Genomic DNA, 18,675 nt, shown 5'->3' with positions numbered 1-18,675 from the left:
TAAATACTTGATGAAAGAAAATACTAGTAAATGAGTCACGTTTAATCCGTAATTTTCCATACTAGCAATCAAAGTGTCTCACTTAATCTTTTTACATTTATAATTCCAGAAAATATTATAAATACTCCTATTAAGTGTATTCATAAACAAGTGTGTAAGATTTGGTAAACTAGAAAATAGGTGTACACATTTGGGAAAAATAAGAGTCGTCACAACAGTTGCTCGACTTTTTATTGTTAAATCCGACAAGACCAGAATATCAACATTTTGTTAATTTTTTGAAGCTTTCCATATTCTGCAGATTAATTGAGAAAGTAACACCGAGTAGCTTTAAATCGTGTGTTGACCAATCAAAGTTTAAAACTGGACATATTTTATTTTGTAAATGTTTCTTACTTCCCATCCAATATAGATTTGATTTATGCAAACTAAGCATTAAACTAGCGATCCTAGCAAAGTCCTCCAAAATATTTACTGCAGTATGTGTAACGTTTACGGGGTGTCGTACCCAGTTGATTCCGGGATAAGGCGTGTTAACAAATAACTAAATAGAGCACGAGCTGCTTTTCTAGCAGCTGACAACACTCTCTCAATTAACAATACTTAATTAGTAATATATGCAATGATTATATGATTCGTTTATTTACCATGCATGCGTCTAGCCCGACGCATGAGCCCTAACAACATATATAGAGAGTATGTTTTATTGCTTGTGCGTTATCTTCCGCACGGTAGTGTGTACCCTAACAGTAGCTACGCACGAGCAGGTGTTACTAATTGCCCCGGAGACAACTGAGTAACTGCGCACCGCGTTCTGTGTACGCTGGTGTAAACCAGCCAAGGTCCCTACGGCTACTGCGCAGTATACACACACGTATATAGTCTACTACACATACGTCTTGTGTACGCTCATGCGCCACTCGCCAAACCCTGCACAGGTCGAAAAGAGCGACGCACGAGCCAAGACGTATCACTCCAGGCCTTCGCTGTTAGTAGTACCAACCGGTCGTATGGAACACGTCTTCAGAACCGGCCCGTGAATGAGAATTTTCTCGGCCTTTTATACCCTGTCAGAACAGGAAGTCTCGCTCTAAACGAGAAGCCTCGTTCTAATTAATGGCCATCGTGGTTCCCACAGCGTTTGTAACAATAGGGTACAAAAATCATAGTAAATCAAGCTCCGAATTGACATTGACAAACACGGAAGTATGTACAGTTACAACAATAAAGGTAAGGCTATCTGAGCCTTCTAACATGTATAACTTTGATTCGTTACATATGCAAAGAGTGACGTAAACCATCTACGAGGAGATATGAATCATCTGCATACTGCACTAGTAAAAACTCTTTTTTGTTAACATAATACCTTTCATTCTACTGTCAGATTTAAGCGATAGTGCAAATCAATTGACTCCAATTATAAAAAGATATGGTAAAAGAGGGTCACCTTAATGGCAACCTTCTCCAACGTCAGGGAAAGGTGACATATGACCATTATTAATAATACAACTTTTGGAATCACGTTAAAAGATCCTGTACTTAATTTATCAATGTGCATAGTGTATTTTCACTTTCAGAATGTATATATCACACAAACACACCAAAACCATATTTTTACATATCATATCGAGGGCGTTCATACAGGGATTGGTAACTGTCTCTATATGTTAGTAACGACGTAGCGAGATGACATAAAATACACAACCTTTAATATTATGAATCAATTTCATTATAAAATTCTCGTCCAATCGTTTAACTTTCTGAACATGTAAAAAACTGAATAAATTTCACGTGCACTGAATAAGTTTTTCTAGCAAATGATTTTGAGCAAATTGTTCAAAATTTGAAAAAAATAATCACTGATTTTACATAATAACTGTTCACAGTAAATACCAAATATTACCGAAATATACTACCTTATTATTAACCACTTCTTTCCAAAAATACTCGTCTAATTTTTTTTTAAGTAGTAAAAAGCTGAATAAATTCTACGTGCACTGATTATGTTTTTGAAACATATTTTTGTAATAAAGTTGGGTTTTTTTTCGGGTTCTAAATAATTTCATTCTTTGAAAGCAAGCATGGAATAAACTGTATTGCTTTCATCTTCCCTGAGAGGTAATTACGCTAAAATGACAAATCACAATAAACCGTATATTGTTGTATATTCTTATAATGCTACCAGTCTACCGCATTATATAAACAATACCATATATAAACCCCGCAGAGACACTGGGCCCGTTACTATTCCGGTTATATATATATTTATATTATTTGATAAGCTTTTATTACGATGTCATAATTTGTTGTATATATTTGCTAGTATATCATTTAATAACAATTTTTTTTCTCGATTTCATCATAAGTTGTAATGAGTATTTTGTGAACATTTTTGCCCTTAGAAATATTTTGTGAGCATTAAGGAATTTAGGTTGATAGTTAACTTCGTTTCGTTCTTTCCATACTAAACATTTAAATGTGTACAGTATCAAATCGCAAACCGTTAGTATTATTCCATTTTTGGCGCCATCATTGTGAAAACTGACAATCATTAGTAACCAATGAACAGAGTACTTTGCATGACCTCATCCCGCATTCAAACCGAGGGCAATAACCAAGCCCTTGTCCCAGGGAGGTGTGGCCTACACTGAAACAGTCTCCTCGGCACATAACTGGAATGCAGCGGGATACAGCGAGGTAGTCTCTGCGTCTCCGTCGGCGGCTTCGTAGTCATCATAGGTACACTAGGGGTGTGGTCCAGTTTGGGTGGTCCTCTTCTGTCCCGTAGTATCGCCATCTCGTAGCTAGATGCATCCTTAATATCATTTTTACCGTACCTTGAATTGGCTAACCAGTGCTTTTCCCCTTTTAATCTTATACAAGAACAATGTATGAATATGTACATACTCAATCCATCGACTATGGCAGTACTAATGAACATTGGTCAGACCAACATATGATTATTTTACCATTAATTATTTCATATAACACATATCTCTATTTACATTTAAAGGCTAATAAAATAAGTTTTTAATTCCCCTTTAAAAGATCAGTGATGGTCTTAAGTAGGTAGGGCGTAAGAATTGTACCGGCTTCCCCCATTGCATGAGCGTAAGAGGCGACTAAACTTGGGATCTTATCTTTTCTCTTCTTTCTCAAAAACTTTCTTCTTCCTAATGTCTCCCTTGACAATGCCCCACTTTTGGCCTTTAGTTGAGCGTTCGCCCCTGTGAGAAAGGTTTTGGGTTCTGTTCCCTGGCCGAGACATACCAGACTGTAAATCGGCAAAGGTTCCGGCCTATCACAAGGAGACTTAACACGAACATACCGCAGCCTCCCAAAACACATACGCACTCACCACACGCATGCATGTCGCACGCACAGGAGGCCGTCCTTAAATGACCTTAGCTGTTAATAGGACGTTAAACAAAATAAACCAAACCAAACTTAAGTAGGTTTTTAACTACCTCTTTTTAACTATATATTTACGACTCTTATATTTCACTTTTTTTTTAATATGGTCAAAAGACATTAAATTCTCATCATCAGGGCCGAATGATCCATCATTAGCAGGATCAGCGCCTTTTTAACCACTATTAGTCGATTCTGACTCGTAAGTATTACTTTCCTCATCACTTGTTCCATTATGGTTATTACTACGACGTCTTAATGTTTTTGCTCATTTCATAAACGGGATATCTTCTTCCGAAGTATCTCGCTCATTACGGAACCTTTTCGCAATTTTATTAAGTGGTGTATCGGATTCTGATTCAAATGATGCGTCCCCACAGTCAGCCTCTTTTGGTGAATGTTCTGCATGTGCCTTGGTCGTAGTACCGTCAAGCTGATTCTTAATCATGAATGTCACTGGAGTTGTCTGTTCTATCATCCTAGAATAAGGCATCCAATTCCCTTGTAACTTGCCTTTTTTCTGGTGATTCTTATAATAAACAGGATCTCCTACTTTGAATTCAATAGGTTTACCAATTTTATCAGCATATCTGACTTGACGTTTCTTTGCTTTCTTTTAGTGTCTGTCGACCAATACAAAGGAGCGCTATTTGATGCTGTTCTTCCCTCATATATTTCTTACGAGGTCCCAATAAAATGTCAATTGGAAGTACAATATCCCGATGATAAAAAAGTTAGAAGGGCGAGAATTTCAAAGATTCACTATTATTAAACCTCATTGCTACTTATGTCTGGTTTAGATATAGACCCATGTAGTTAATTCATTATCTAATTTCTTTGACTGTACATCATGTAAGGTTCTTTAAAATTGCTCGTCCTTAGCATTACTTTGAGGGTGGTAATATGACGTCCTGACATGGCGAGTGTTTAAGCTTTCTAGAACATGCTTTACTACTCGATTATCATTCTCTGTCCCATTGTCCATAATTATTTCTAATGGAGCACCGTACCTCGGAATTATTTATTCGATCGATAGCTGAGCTATATCTTCAGCTGACATACAGAAAACGCCTCCGGCCACCCACTATATATATATATGGGGCAAAGAAGTAATTCAAACAGTGTGAACAATGAGGCTTGTTAAATTTTCGAGGCAATCCGACCCTTTATCAAAACACAAAAAATACAAATACATTCACATATTATATATAAGAAGTACTGGAAATACAATAAAATACAATAAGAATAATGTTTTAGTAACTGGAGAAACCACAATGAACCCTTCGGCAAACGTGGGCCGAAGGCGGATACTAGCGTGACTGTATCATGTTCAACACTAGAACGCTATGCGACCAACGGCAGAGATATTTTGAATTCCCCCGCACGTGAAAGTATATCGAAGAGTTCAAAGACGATTCGTCCCTAAATACAGCAAGTGGACGACATTGCATTAATATCAGATTTCAGAATAAAAATGTTGCATTATCGTCTCTACAGTGATAGATAAAATATCGTGTACAAAGTCTGAAAAGGAGCACATGCAGCAAAAAAACGTGCAAATTGTGCCCATACACTGAGTCCACAGACACGTTTAAATGTGTAATAAACAACCGTGTTTATCACATTTTACAAACACTGACATGCACATCAGCCAATGTTGTATATCTCCTCTCCTGCAAAAAATGCAAAATGCAGTATGTTGGAGAAACCAGCACAAAGCTCAACATCAGAATCAACATCACCGTTGCACCATCAAGCAAAACAGACCAGACTTTCCTGTGGCAAGGCATTTCAATTTACCTAGTCATAGTTGGAAGGATATGCAGGTGGTCGCCATTGATCACTGTCCTACCTGGAATGAAACGAAACGTCGTTCCAGAGAAAGATACTGGATACACACTCACCACACTCATGCATGTCGCACGCACGGGAGGCCGTCCTTAAATGACCTTAGCTGTTAATAGGACGTTAAACAGAATAAACCAAACCAAACCAAACCTCGTCCGGCAGAAGCTTCAACGTTACGTCCCAGTAAAACATGTAAAAGACATAGATATCTGTAATCACGTGGTACTTTCGTTAGTATAAATACAGGTGAGCTGAGCTGCTCGGGTTTCATTCTGATTCTGATTTAGAGGAGAGAAGATCAAGCAACGCTGGTAGGTTTTCTGCTGTATAATTATATAGCATAACAATACATAGAAAACAGTGTGGGCCTGAATAAGGCTGGAATACTAACACACTGTGAGGTTAGCGGGTTGACAGGGTTACGAGACTGTACTTGTATTATCACAGCGGTGATAAGGAGCCTGACAGTTGACTGTTGGCAGTGCACTGTTGGCAGGTCAGTGTACAGGTAACTCTGGGAGGCTGACCGATGTATAGCTAGCGGTCGGGTTGTTGTGTATAGATGTGCGCATACAGGAGCTCGCTGCAGACAGCAGTGAGAACGGCGGTCGGACGGACTGGTGCTGTATGCGTGGGTTAACATATACACAGACTCTAGCAGAGTGCGTATTGCAGCGGTTTTACTAGTAACGCGGTAGCGGCATTCAGAATCCCTGTTGTTAGTAGTATAGATAATTACGTAGTGGTCAGACAAACCACCGGATACATTCATACTCATTGTTGTACGCCCGGGCGGCGTTACGCTCTTATAGCAGAACACATATATGTATATATTGTACTTAGGGTAATATGTAGTAAATAGCTCGAATCCCAAGACGTGACTTGGTAACGAACCCCTTACACGTCACAGGGGTATGAACGAACGTTGAAGGACGTCTTCTGGGTGTATTCTCCATGTGACCATTATATTTGACAATTCATGTAGAAGATTTTGGTGGCAGCGGTGGGGATCCGATAATCTATGTATTTTTTTTTACCCTTGGCTTTAGATAAAAGCTGTACTTTATATATAATAACAGTGTTTTGCTTTATTGCTAATTGTTGTTAAAATGGCTGAAGGAGGGTACGATAGTAAAGCTGCTGAGGCTGAGATAGAGAAACTTCGTGGAGAGCTTTCTCAAATACTGGATAGCGGTGTAGCAACCAACACAGCGCTCACTACTTCTACACCTTATGGCCCCCGGACCGGAGATGGGTGTAGACAGGAGATGGATAACTCGGGCAGTGGTCGGAAGGACTATACCGACTATTATAGTAGCCCGAATTTCGGAAATTACGATAAGGATGGAGCGCGTGCTGGCCAGTATGATACGGAAATGTATCAAGGAGTTGGTCCTGCACCACAGGATGGCTATCGTAATAACAGCCCTAGCAGGGGTTATCGTGTAGAGCAGCGTACGGATACCGGGAGAAAAACTGTTAATATAAAACCCGCGACGTACGATGGCTCCGGCTCATGGCGCGACTACCAGTCACATTTTGAGGCGTGTGCCAGTATTAACCAATGGACTATGGAACAGAAAGGATTGTTCTTGGCAGTATCATTGAGAGGACAAGCACAGGGAGTACTGGGTAATTTGCCTGATGACCGGCAGCAACACTACTCTGTCCTGATTAAGTCTCTAGAGGACAGGTTTGCGCCACCTCACCAGACGGAATTGTACCGTGCCCAATTACGGTCAAAAAGACAAAAAGCTGGGGAAACGTTACCAGAGTTAGGACAGACAATACGCAGATTAACGACACTTGCGTATTCTACAGCACCGGCGGATGTGCTTGAAACACTGGCCAAAGAGCAGTTTATTGTTGCTTTAAGTGACGGGGATACGCGCATCAGAATAAAGCAATGCCGACCAAAGACCCTGAATGAAGCTGTACAGCTGGCGGTAGAGCTAGAGACATTTAAGCGGGCAGAAAAACGTAAGGATGACGGTACTGGTTTCCTGCGTCAAACTCTTACCGAAAATAACGAGAATGAGGACAGTACGGCTGGTAGCGAGCTGAAGTCCATGATAAAGACATTGACGGAGCAGATGGAATCATTGCAGAAGGATGTCTCTAACCTGAAGTCTGGCACCGCTTCTGGAGAACGTAAGCGACCAAGGAAAGAGAACGGTGGTGCTAAAGGCACCCAGACATTCCGTTGCTACTATTGCAACAAGGAGGGGCATATCAAGCGCAATTGTCCCAAGTTAAAGAAAAACTCCAACAAACAGGTCCCCGCCACGACCAGTGATAGCGATGATGCACGTCCAGTTGGAGCTGCCTCTTGTACTAAGGAGGCTGGTATGTTCATAAATGTGTCCATTTAAGGCAGTAAGGCTAACCTACTACTGGACACTGGGGCAACCGTTACGCTTATCTCGACCTCACTTTATGAGAAAATGATGGCTAGGCCAGCATTACACCAAGTTTCCCAGACAATCATTACAGCCAGCGGAGAGCCTTTATATGCTAAAGGCAAAGGTAGATTCTCGCTTAACTTTGGCAACAACGAGAGGATGACAGATGCGGTTGTAGCCAAGATCAACGTTGATGGAATCCTGGGGTTGGATTTTCTCATGGATAATCGTTGCAGTGTAGACATGGACAAGAGTCAGATGATGATGGACGGCGTTATTGTGCCTACCCAATTTCGAGGAAAAGTAGGTTGTTACCGAGTGAGTGTGACTTCTAAAGTGGAACTCCCAGCGCGCAGCGAATTAATAATTCCTGGGCGTATCATAGTGCCCGATGGCACGTTGGAACCAACAAATGATCTCGTTCTTGAGGCATCATAAAGTTTCCTGAAGTCAGATAGAGCACTAGTAGCCAGGTCTCTGGTCAAATACCAGCCTACTGTTCCGATCCGTATATTGAATACGGCTGATACACCACAGACAATCTACCCGGGTACTTGTGTTGCTAAGGCGACAGAGGGGGAATGCTTACAACACAGAAGACAGGCCCGGAGGAAATGGGTGAGCAGCGACCAGACATCAAGCAATTGCTGGAACGATCAAAGAGGAATTATTATTCCGGTACAGAGGTGTTTTTGCCGCCACAAACGCTGACTTCGGACGTACTGACAAAGTCAAACACCAAATAGACACAGGTATCGCGCGGCCTCTCAAACAACCAATGAGGCGCATTCCTGTGCATCAGTCAGAGGAAGTAGACAAACATGTAGAGGATATGTTGGAAAAGGGAGTCATTGAACACTCGACCAGCCCATGGTCCTCTGGTGTGGTATTGGTCAAAAAGAAAGATGGAACCACTCGTTTCTGCGTCGACTATCGTCGCCTTAACGATGTGACTGTCAAGGACGCATATCCGCTGCCGCGGATTGACGACTCGCTTGATAAGTTAGCAGGTTGCCATTGGTTCTCTACGCTTGATCTTTGCTCAGGCTATTGGCAGGTTGCAATGGACCCTAGAGATAAGCCAAAAACAGCATTTACCACCAGAAAGGGCTTGTTTCAATTTCGGGTGATGCCTTTTGGCTTATGCCGCGCACCAGCCACGTTTGAAAGGCTGATGGAATCTGTCTTGGCCGGGTTACAATGGGACATATGTCTGGTTTATTTAGACGATGTGATTGTTTTAGGTAAAACATTCAATGAGATGCTGTTGAACCTTGAGAGAGTGTTTGATAGATTTCAGGCAGCAGGGTTAAAGTTGAAAACCAAGAAGTGTCATCTGTTTGCCAAACGGGTTGAGTTTCTTGGCCACATAATTTCCGACAAGGGGGTAGAGACAGACCCCAAGAAAACAGAGATCGTGAAGAAATGGCCAGAACCCTCAAGTGTAACGGAGCTTCGGTCATTTCTGGGCCTGTGCAGTTACTATAGAAGGTTTATTGAAAACTTTGCGGGTATTGCCAAATGCTTGCATAAGCTCACTGAGAAGGGCAAGGCGTTTGACTGGAGCAAGGAATGCCAAGACGCATTTGATACCTTAAAGAACAAATTGGTGACAGCTCCGATTCTTGCACATCCACACTTTGACAAAGAATTTATTCTGGATACTGATGCCAGTAACAATGCTCTGGGAGCCGTATTGTCGCAGCGTGTTGATGGTAAGGAAATGGTCCTTGCATACGCCAGCCGCAGATTGACCAAGAGCGAGAGACGGTAATGCGTCACAAGGAAAGAGCTTTTGGCAGTAGTACACTTCGTGAATTATTTCAGACACTATCTGTACGGTCGAACATTCCTTGTACGCACTGACCATAGCTCTCTGCGGTGGCTGCTTAACTTCAAAGATCCGGAGTGGCCAACTTGCCCGATGGCTAGAAGTGTTGAGCACCTACGACATGAGAATCGAACATCGGCGTGGAGTCCATCATGGCAATGCTGACGCTCTTAGCCGTATACCATGCAAGCAGTGTGGGTATCGTTCGGATTGGGAGAAACAGTCCCGGGGTGTCGTAAACACCGCAGTAGCTGCCAGCAGCAAGAACATTGGACCTCAGTCATCAGAAACATCTTCCGTCATACAACAGCGACAGGCATCCGACAAAGACCTATGTGTTGTAATAGAATGGCTTAAAGATGGCAAGAAACCATCCTTTGAGGATATCCAGAATCAGAACTTCGTGATCAAATCCCTGTGGTCACAATGGAATCAGCTAGTATTGGATAAAGGTGTTTTATACAGAAGATGGGTCTCAGACAAATCCAATACAACGCTACAAGCGGTAGTACCGCTTGGTGAGAGAAGGGACATACTTCAACAATACCATGACGGTAGAACGGCAGGGCATTTGGGAGTTCGTAAGACTCTCTGTAAGATAAGGCAGGGTATTACTGGCCCGGTCTGCAAGGGGATACTAGGAGGTATGTTGCCGGCTGTGAAATTTGCACCAGGCGCAAAAATCCAGTTCGGAAGAATAGAGCGCCAATGCAAATAGTCCAGTCAGGTTTCCCGATGGAGCGTATAGCCGTTGATATACTGACTGACTTACCTGAAACAGGAAACGGCAACCGGCATGTGTTAGTAGTTGGTGACTACTATACGAAATGGATGGACTGTTTCGCAATGCCTAACATGGAGACAACCACTATTGCGACTCTGATAGTGGAAGAGGTCATATCAAGGTTCGGCATGCCATACGCGATCCATTCTGATCAAGGCGCTCAGTTTGAGAGCAGGGTATTTGCAGAGATGTACGAGAAAAACACGTACTTCACCGTATCATCCCCAGAGTGATGGTATGATGGAAAGGTTCAACAAAACCTTGGTGACAATGCTTAGTGCATTTGTCAACGAGCATCACACAGACTGGGATGAAATGCTGCCGTACGTGACCATGGCATATCGTTCGGTTGAACAAGAAACCACGGGTTGCACTCCAAATTACCTGATGTTAGGGCGAGAAGTAACAACACCACTCGACATACAATATGAGATGCCAGTAGACGACAAATCCATACCTGAGAATGAATGGGTGTGGACACTTCAAGAACGCATAGAAGAAGCACATCGGTTTGTGAGGTTGCATACCGATGGCGAAATGAGGAGGCAGAAGAAATACCATGACCAAAAGGCTTACTGGAACCAGTACAAGCCAAATGACAGTGTTTTTGTCTTCTTTCCAAGAGTCAAACCAGGCAAATCTAGGACGCTAACGTCCATGTGGCAGGGACCATTCAAGGTGATTGGGAAATGCACAGACGTTACATACAAGATACCTTGTGGGTACCGCGGAAAGCCACAGGTTATACATGTAGACCGTATGAGTACTACGCGGCGAGGAGAAAGTTGAAACTTCAAAGCACCAGGCAGATGAAGCCGGGCTTGAGTTATCGGAACACAAAACCGTTCCAGAATGCCAGGACTTAGCGGAGGACACTGATGTCGATACTGTCGTTGACCCGGGACTAAGACCAGAACATGGTCGCCCGCGCCGCAGCAGACATCCTCCGAGCTGGCACCGCGACTTTGTAGTATAGTTAGGTCAATAGAATAGTGTACAAATCCAGTAATATACATGTATGTTTTTTTATGTCATTGAAATGTTTGATTTGGTTACATCAATACTATGTGAAATGGGATATTTCCATTATATATTTCAGAAGTATGGTGAAGACAAAGACAACTCCGCGACAGGCAGGCAATCGCTGTCCGATGTGTGCTGGGAGATTTGATGATGAAGCTGAATGGGCAAAACATCTAGTTGACTGTGGGAACCGGCAGAGGGCAATGAAAAAATATGAGTGCTCTGGTTGCGATTACGCAAGCATAAAGAAATGTGACTTCGACCGGCACATTAAACGTACTGGACGTGGGGAAGCGCAGACCATCTCGGAGAGCGAAGATGAGTGGGAGATGCAAGACCCTGGCAGTCTTCTGAGTCCACTGTCGACGGACCAGGAAGAGATTGGTGATAGTATTGCTCCACAAGACGCCAGAGACATTACTAATGTAGATGATGATATTAACCGTCCCGACAACTTCCCTGCTAAATCACCATTGGCTGAAAAAGTGGCAAAGCTGCAGAGTTTGGAGAAAGCTCCTGTTGAGAAGCAAGTGGCACAAGACTTTACGATCAGAAAGCGCACTTCTCCATTGCCGGTATCGTCGTCTAAACCCAAGGCAGCCAGGCCTTGTACTTCCCTTGTTAACAGCAATAAGAGCACAATTGACAACTTCACCATGACAGGTGCGCATGGATTCCTCTACACAAGGCTCAGTTTTGACGCAAGCACGCAGACTGAAGCACCTGTGAAGACCTTTACAAAGAAACAGACGGTCACCTACGATAAGGATGGGAGAAAAATCATCAAGGAAGTCATTACCGAACAGTGGGTAGAATAGGTTATCAACGAGAAGTTGGACATTCAAATCCAGTAACAGTTAACAAAAGACATTTGTTTAAGGAGCAAGTAGTCCTTATAGTTGTTTAATAAAATGTAATGCATGAAACTTTCACTTGTTCATAATTGGTATGTGGGGACACTTATACCCGGAGGCGTGGGTAATGTAACGGAAAGCGAAAGTAGGTCTTTTGGCGGGAAATGGAAAACGAAAGTAGACCTCGTCCGGCAGAAGCTTCAACGTTACGTCCCAGTAAAACATGTAAAAGACATAGATATCTGTAATCACGTGGTACTTTCGTTAGTATAAATACAGGTGAGCTGAGCTGCTCGGGTTTCATTCTGATTCTGATTTAGAGGAGAGAAGATCAAGCAACGCTGGTAGGTTTTCTGCTGTATAATTATATAGCATAACAATACATAGAAAACAGTGTGGGCCTGAATAAGGCTGGAATACTAACACACTGTGAGGTTAGCGGGTTGACAGGGTTACGAGACTGTACTTGTATTATCACAGCGGTGATAAGGAGCCTGACAGTTGAATGTTGGCAGTGCACTGTTGGCAGGTCAGTGTACAGGTAACTCTGGGAGGCTGACCGATGTATAGCTAGCGGTCGGGTTGTTGTGTATATATGTGCGCATACAGGAGCTCGCTGCAGACAGCAGCGGTTTTACTAGTAACGCGGTAGCGGCATTCAGAATCCCTGTTGTTAGTAGTATAGATAATTACGTAGTGGTCAGACAAACCACCGGATACATTCATACTCATTGTTGTACGCCCGGGCGGCGTTACGCTCTTATAGCAGAACACATATATGTATATATTGTACTTAGGGTAATATGTAGTAAATAGCTCGAATCCCAAGACGTGACTTGGTAACGAACCCCTTACACGTCACAGGGGTATGAACGAACGTTGAAGGACGTCTTCTGGGTGTATTCTCCATGTGACCATTATATTTGACAATTCATGTAGTTAATTATTTAATTTGTTAAAATTTTCATAATTGCTGTACTTTTGGGGGCATCTATTCATTGTTGCTCTTTGAGACTCACATTTAGTCGCCTCCCGCCATCATGCAACAGCATCTTGGTCCGATTTGGCCCGAATCGTCTGTTTCCCGTAGCGTCCTGTAGGGACACTTCGGCATTCGTATTTCTTATGTTCTCAGTCTTGATAAATATTCGTAGTAGTTTTTCCACACCACTCTCTATAATTTTAATGATCTTAAACATATTTTTCTATAGTTTTTCGGACTTTGTACACGATATTTTATCTATCACTGTAGAGATGATAATGCAACATTTTTATTCTGAAATCTGATATCAATGCAATGTCGTCCATGCTGTATTTAGGGACGAATCGTCTTTGAACTCTTCGATATACTTTCACGTGCGGGGGTATTCAAAATATCTCTGCCGTTGGTCGCATAGCGTTCTAGTGTTGAACATGATACAGTCACGCTAGTATCCGCCTTCGGCCCACGTTTGCCGAAGGGTTCATTGTGGTTTCTCCAGTTACTAAAACATTATTCTAATTGTATTTTATTGTATTTCCAGTACTTCTTATATATAATATGTGATTGTATTTGTATTTTTTGTGTTTTGATAAAGGGTCGGATTGCCTCGAAAATTTAACAAGCCTCATTGTTCACACTGTTTGAATTACTTCTTTGCCCCATATAATCATTACAAGTAATTCGTATCCTCCATACATTTATGTGAGGATCCACTGTTATCTGGATTATACTGTTTATATTACTTTATGACCCATATATATATATCCACAAAACTTACGATATGCTTATTTCACGAGATGTAATCATAAAGTTTTCATACAAATTAGGCCAAAATATTTCTATCCAATAGAGTCAAAAGTATTGTCAATACCTATGTGTCCATTTTCTTCATGGTATTGCGTAACTACTGCCCACCGTAAGTGTTCTGGTACATAATTATAACCTAAGTACTGGCTCGTCATCTGGTTCTGAGATATAGTAAACTTTATCCTCTATTACCATCCAATGTCTCTGTATTTGTCCTTTTGCTTAACCTTCCACTAATTATTTCTTTATTTCTTGTATCTCTTTGTCTTTACTTTGCTCTACAGGCACGTCAAAAACCTGCATTTTTATGGTCTTAAACTTTAATTGGTGCTTGGTCAACTCGGGTTAAATTGATTTGAATTGAAAGCATTAATCTAAGATTTTCTGGTTTATACTCTGTCTGACTAACTTTGGTCGTCACATCATTGTTTGGAGTACGTGACAGTAAATCAGCACATGTGTTTTCTGGTCCAGCAATATACTCTATTTTACAATTATATACCGCTATACCATAACCCCATAGTTGGATTTTCTTATTCAGCCCTGGGGATTCCATAAGGTATTTCAAAGGTTTTGATCGGTTTTGATAGTGAATTCCGCGTTGTGTGAGTAGTGATCTAGTTTTTGTAAAGCATAATGAATAGAAAAAGTTTCTTTTTCTACAGTTGACCAGCGAGTTTATGTAACTGACAATTTGTGCGAGAGATAAGATATCGTGCCCCTGTCGCAGTGAAATACATTTCTGTATGTTATGTTGTTTATCCTTTTCGGTAATGGAATAAAGAATAACTTTCCCTGAATAGTGTCTATAAATATATGTAGCATAGACGTACTTGCTAGTATTAACAGAATTTGTGCCACGGTGTAAATAATAAATTAAACTAATAAATAAGTGAAAATAATCATTGTAATTAAATGGAAAACAGACATATATTGTTTCATCCATATACCATTGTCAATGGAGGAATTAAATCAATGTATAGGTAGGAAATGCATATTACGAAAATGTATCCCCAAAATGACGAAAGAAAAGGCAAAAAATGTCTTTACGGAGTGAAGATTTTGAAGTTACAGTATCGATCAAAACTAATAATACCAGAGAGCAGGGACAATTTCATATTTATCTAGTTTCATAACTGTAAACCCGTACAATCTGCAACTGGTGTAGTTGATGTCACATTAAATAAAGCTGCTTAAGTGTTTGAAATGAAAGGCGTATATGCGGTATCCGTTATCCCTACGGGTAACTGATGTTGCAATTGGTTTTGTTTTGGTTTTGTATTGTTTTATGTCCAGTCAACATTATTGAATGTTATATATGATATTGAAAAGGCAATCCATGGTAATAGGTCATATTGCATCAGTGCATAACGTCTTCACATACACAGTCGATGTTCTCCTTTAACATAAATGAGGATAAACTATTTTGAATGTAAAAATGCAAAGTTGTCAATTTTTATGTATGGTTAGCTAACTGTAAGGTCTCTATAAATTAAACTGTTAGTTTATTGGGCTACCAAGCCATTCAAACAACGCAAAGATTTACCTATTTGAGATGTTAACTTCTTGTCATAGTGGATAAAATTTCGTCGATCAAATAATGTATACAGTCCAATTAGTTATTTTTGGAAACATTGGAATTTCCTGCGCCCTTTTCCACATGTCTTTGTCCTGGAAATAGCATCTAATGGGAACACACAACGAGAATGAAGAGCATAGTAACGTTAAAAGACCAATTGATATGCATGCCTTAGTAGTGAGTATGTACGTGACGAGCTAATGAATAGAAATACAATAGATCTATTGTTTATAGAACAATGGGTCTATTGTTTGATTTCTATAGGCTATTGTTGAAGACAATAGATCAAAGGGAATCTATTGTGATTGATTTAAATGTCTATGGTTATCGATTTGAATAGGGGTATGGAATTTTTGTTGGTGGGGACGCACAGGTGTTCGAGGTCATTGACCGAGAATGTGGTCACTGGGACAGAAATAGCGTGTGAAGAATTAAGGGTATGATAAAAATAGAATAAGGTCACTGGGGAAAAAACCCAAGTGACCAGCATAGTGTTATACTCAGCATAAAAAGTCCAGGAATGCGGTCAGTAGGGGAGCACCCCGCTGCTGTGTGGATCACGTGAGAAACATATACCTGTGATAAAATAGAACGTGTTTGGAAAATTTTAAATGTAAAAACCATTGACCAATCATCTCATATTATGTTACCATGCCCATACGTATTATATCAGAAGTTAATTTTAAAAAAAAGCCACACACCACATCTTCAGTCATACCTTCAAAGTCTAAAAATCTCGTCTTGGCTTATACTCAGCATAAAAAAAACAGACTGAGAATAAGGTAAACGTTAAATGAGGAAGAAACAAGATGAATCTTGGAGGTGGAAGGACTCAAAATTGTGTAGAAAAGGAAATAACACGTCTGATAACCGATCACAGGAAACGACTTACAACACTGGAAGGGGACATTGAACAGGAACATGGAACACCCATGAAATATTGTTCATTTCCTGGTAACATTAACGTCATGTATCTTGCTTATGTGGAGATATGTGACCAATCACACAAATATGACGATCAGGAAGTGTTGGGAAAACATTTGGTGAACCTTATTAACAGTCACTGGTACCAAACAGACTGTGTGAAGAAGACATTAATCGTGTTTGACCACATTGAATATGCATCAAAACCTTGTGTGTGTGGTGTTGACGATTGCTCGGGTAAAAACATAATGACTGCTGAGATATGGATGAAGGAGACAGAGTGAAATTTATAAATAGAATTATCTGATGGTAACAGACAATTATAAATAGATACCAGAGATCAAAACAACTTGTACAATTTTCCGTGGAAATGTACAGAAAAAAACTCCTACGTCACTTTGTGCCTATATAAACTCTCCAAAACAGCATACAAGACATTAGTTTGTCAGAAGATCACTGAAGGCTCAACAGGCTCTACGAAATCTACTACCAGCTTCCGTAGAAGTGAGAAAAAAAAATGTCCGGAACTCAATCTTCACCAGTTCTAGTGCCTGTACCGTTGTTGAAGAAAAGGCATCACCCACGACGCAGAATACTTGATACAGAAGCAGCTAAAACGTTGAGAAAGAAATTGTTCATCGACGAAAATGCCAGAGAAAGTTTCGATGCAGATGCAGAAGTGCTGTTCATCGCCGAATCTCCTGTCAAAAAAGTCCAGATAGATAAAGAGAGTCCTAGAATGGTGGACAAGACACACCATAACAATGACCTCTCCGTCAAACAGACAGAATCGAGTGGCAGAGTGTCCGGTAAGGACATTTGTCAGTTAGATATTGGAAACAGCCATTATGTTGTTGCCAATCATTTCCAAGGCAGGCATTGGGTTCATATTAGAGTCTATGAGAAAGGACAGAATAACTCCACGTATCCTACTAAAAAGGGAATTGCTCTAGACTTAGAGAAATGGATGAAACTTATAACCTGGTATGCCGACGCCGTGGATGATGCCATCAAGGGGTACGACGACAACAGGGACACAGATTTGCACCTTCACCTTGGAGCCAATTACTTCGTCAGTGTAAAACAGGGATACCCAGTCGTAAATATCAGACGATGGTTTCTACCAGAAAATGAAGAAAGCATCAAACCCACTCGCAAGGGAATAACATTGACATTTCGACAGTGGGAGAAAGTCAAGGACAGTATGCTCGTTTTAAAAGATTTAATAGGAGCCGAACTTGATAACGTTAGATTCTGTGAATTGGCAGACGACCATCAGAATCAAATGGGGATGCTCCAATGCAGCAATTGTAATCCTAATGGAACTATGTTTTGATGGAACGAATGTGGAGGAATGAACAGTATTTTTAATAGATATCAAATTCATAATGTGAATGAAAGTGACATTGTTTTTGTACATTTGTAGCTAATGATTAATTGTAAATGCTCATGGTGGATACCCTCTTGTCCAATTCATGACCATGTAGTAATTTTTAAGAGGAAATAAAAATGTTTTGTATGTCATTTGAATGCATTTTTTTTTTTTTGATTATAAGTAGATTTGTTATTAGCAATCAATCATTTTACAATGTTGACAGCAGAGGAGCAACAGTACTTGGAGAGTATTTGGTCTGACCCAAAACATGCAGGGTCATTTAGCGGTCCATACAAATTATATCAGGTCGTTAAAAAAGATGGGAAGTTTAAGATCGGTCCGACACGTATCAGAGAGTTTTTATCTGGACAAGATGCATACACTTTACAAAGACATGTAAAAAGAAAATTTAAAAAGAGACGTGTTATAGTGAATGGACTGGACAGTCAATGGGACGGTGACTTAATGGATGTCAGCAACCTATCAAAACACAATGACGGTATTCATCACATTTTAGTCCTACAAGACATCTTTTCACGATTCTTGTTCACGGTGCCATTAAAACGAAAGACGGCAGAAGAAATGGTAAATGGTTTGAAGACCGTTTTTGCTAAGGGGAGACAACCTTGACTGGCAAGATTTGACAAAGCTTTCAAAACGGTCCTTGTTCAGGATTATCTTAGGTCTATAAATGTGCACGTAATTTTCACAGGAAACACAGCGACTAAAGCCAATTACGCTGAAAGGCGGATTAAAGACTTGAAGAGTAGGATGTTTAGAATGTTTACATTTAATAACTCTTACAGATACATCGATCGATTACAAGACATAACCGATAGTATCAACAACACACCG

The 18,675-nt window shown here is 40.7% G+C and overlaps 3 protein-coding genes across 3 annotated transcripts; all 3 read left to right on the top strand.

Annotated features, from left to right (window-relative positions):
- Positions 1–10,516: 10,516 nt before the first annotated feature.
- On the top strand, positions 10,517–11,065 carry LOC117340621. Its single transcript, XM_033902385.1, has one exon. The coding sequence runs from the start codon at positions 10,517–10,519 to the stop codon at positions 11,063–11,065; it is 549 nt and encodes a 182-aa protein (XP_033758276.1).
- A 314-nt stretch (positions 11,066–11,379) lies between these two features.
- Positions 11,380–12,117, top strand: LOC117340620. The gene has a single exon (XM_033902384.1). It carries the CDS (start codon positions 11,380–11,382, stop codon positions 12,115–12,117), a length of 738 nt encoding a protein of 245 aa, XP_033758275.1.
- A 4,845-nt stretch (positions 12,118–16,962) lies between these two features.
- Positions 16,963–17,801, top strand: LOC117340619. Its single transcript, XM_033902382.1, has one exon. It carries the CDS (start codon positions 16,963–16,965, stop codon positions 17,779–17,781), a length of 819 nt encoding a protein of 272 aa, XP_033758273.1. The 3' UTR covers positions 17,782–17,801.
- The last annotated feature ends 874 nt before the right edge of the window (positions 17,802–18,675 follow it).

This window comes from Pecten maximus, chromosome 13 (assembly GCF_902652985.1).
Source record: "Pecten maximus chromosome 13, xPecMax1.1, whole genome shotgun sequence".
In the NCBI taxonomy this organism is placed as follows: domain Eukaryota; kingdom Metazoa; phylum Mollusca; class Bivalvia; order Pectinida; family Pectinidae; genus Pecten; species Pecten maximus.
This window is presented reverse-complemented; position numbering and strand designations above follow the sequence as displayed.